General features: G+C 49.1%; 1 protein-coding gene across 1 annotated transcript; it reads left to right on the top strand.

Moving 5' to 3' along the window:
- Positions 1 to 958: 958 nt before the first annotated feature.
- Positions 959 to 1,450, top strand: KCNE4 (potassium voltage-gated channel, Isk-related family, member 4). Its single transcript, XM_009873761.1, has one exon. The coding sequence runs from the start codon at positions 959 to 961 to the stop codon at positions 1,448 to 1,450; it is 492 nt and encodes a 163-aa protein (XP_009872063.1).
- The last annotated feature ends 268 nt before the right edge of the window (positions 1,451 to 1,718 follow it).

Below are 1,718 nucleotides of genomic sequence, written 5' to 3' on the forward strand. Positions count from 1 at the left end.
TCATCCTGGGATGCATCCTGCTCAGCCTCTCTTCAGGGTAAAAAAAAAAATCTGTCTAATAAGCACGTAACTAACTCGAGTGTGTCTCACAATGAGATTCACGTGTGTATTTTTCTGTATTTTGTGGCAAACACAGGGTAATGGTCCGCAGGGTTTCCTGCCGGCTCAGATTTAGCAACTGCGACAGCGACGAAGGGGACGGAGCCGCAGGCTGCAAGAGCCGGTGCTGAACTGGTTAGGAAAGAGTAAAATCTGAATTCCCAACTCTTTTTCTTTTCACAGCTGTTAAGAGTTCAGTGGGTTGAACTGCAATCCTTCAAGTTCATCTGTTGACTCCAACACAAAACTATTATAAACTGTGCCTCTAAAACACGTGATGAAACATTTCTTGAGAGCTATTTATTCCAACTGCAGCGGAGGAAAGTTTTCAGAACACCCGGCATTTGGTGGAGGAAAGGTCTCTTGAGCTTTGCGAAAGGAGGAATTATTTGCATACCAGCGTAAGTTGCTTTTCAATTTATTTTTCCCGCATTGTCAAGTAAAATAATAGTTCTTGCTTTTTTTCTCCCCTGTGCAGATGTGGTCTCGTAGCACAAAACTGTGCCTGGCAGAGTTATTTCTGTCTCGTTTTCTTTCTTTAATCGTGTGGATTGGGGGATTTGTGGTCCAGGGTAGAACTCAACATGATTTAATCTGACACATTTTCCCTCCTTTTCATGTTTTCCTGTATCTGAATAGCGGCTCGCTCACTCACAGCACTGATGCAGGGGTGTGACGGGCTGCCAGCCTCCGCCAGGTGCGGGTGTCTGCAGGCTTGCAAATCACAAGTGGCAAGGAATCGGTGGTGGGGGGTGTATCTTTTTTTTACTTGTTTGCTTGTTTTCAGATGTTTCTTTTACATCTTATATCTGCATGCGTGTTCCCCTCCAGGCTTTAGCTGTGGTGAACCCCGCTTTCCATGCCCAAGATGGACCACGCGAACGTGACCCAAGCCATGCTGGATGCTGAGTCCCGCAGCGCGGAGAAGAGCAACGGCAACGAGTATCTTTACATCCTGATCGTCATGTCTTTCTACGGGATCTTCCTCGTAGGGATCATGCTGGGCTACATGAAATCCAAGCGGAAAGAGAAGAAGTCCAACCTGCTGCTGCTCTACAAAGACGAGGAGAGAGAATGGGGGGAAGCCGTGAAGCCGCTGCCGACGGTGTCGGGGCTGCGGTCTGTGCAGATCCCCGTGATGCTGAACATGCTGCAGGAGAGCATGGTGCCCTCCCTCTCCTGTGCCATCTGCTCCATGGAAGGCAGCAGCGTGAGCTCCGAATCCTCCTCCCCGGACATTCACTTCACCATCCAGGAGGAGGTGCTGGACGCCGAGCTGGGCGAAGCATCCGAAACTCTCCTCAACGAGAGCAGCGAGGGCTCGGCGGAGAACATCCACAAGAACTCCTAGCACTCGCAGGGCTCCCGCAGAGGACTTGTGGTTCTACTTCCCTGCTCTCCGACAAACTCTCTACAGGTATTTGTGCCCCCTGGGCCCACTGAGCTGTTCCCGAGAGCTTGCAGGATGAGCGAGCAGTGGTACCCGACTCCAAAGTGTGACTTGCACGTAATTGGGATGCTTGATTTTAATTTCGTCATTATTAATTCTTATCATAAGAGCTAAGAACAAGGAGAATATATATATATATGTTTTCTAACGAGGTAACTACTGCTGGCCT

Source organism: Apaloderma vittatum, unplaced genomic scaffold, assembly GCF_000703405.1.
Source record: "Apaloderma vittatum isolate BGI_N311 unplaced genomic scaffold, ASM70340v1 scaffold5037, whole genome shotgun sequence".
Taxonomy (NCBI): domain Eukaryota; kingdom Metazoa; phylum Chordata; class Aves; order Trogoniformes; family Trogonidae; genus Apaloderma; species Apaloderma vittatum.

What these genes read in the sequence shown, in the direction of transcription:
- KCNE4 (XM_009873761.1), top strand. Translation starts at nt 959, where the DNA reads ATGCCCAAGATGGACCACGCGAACGTGACCCAAGCCATGCTGGATGCT.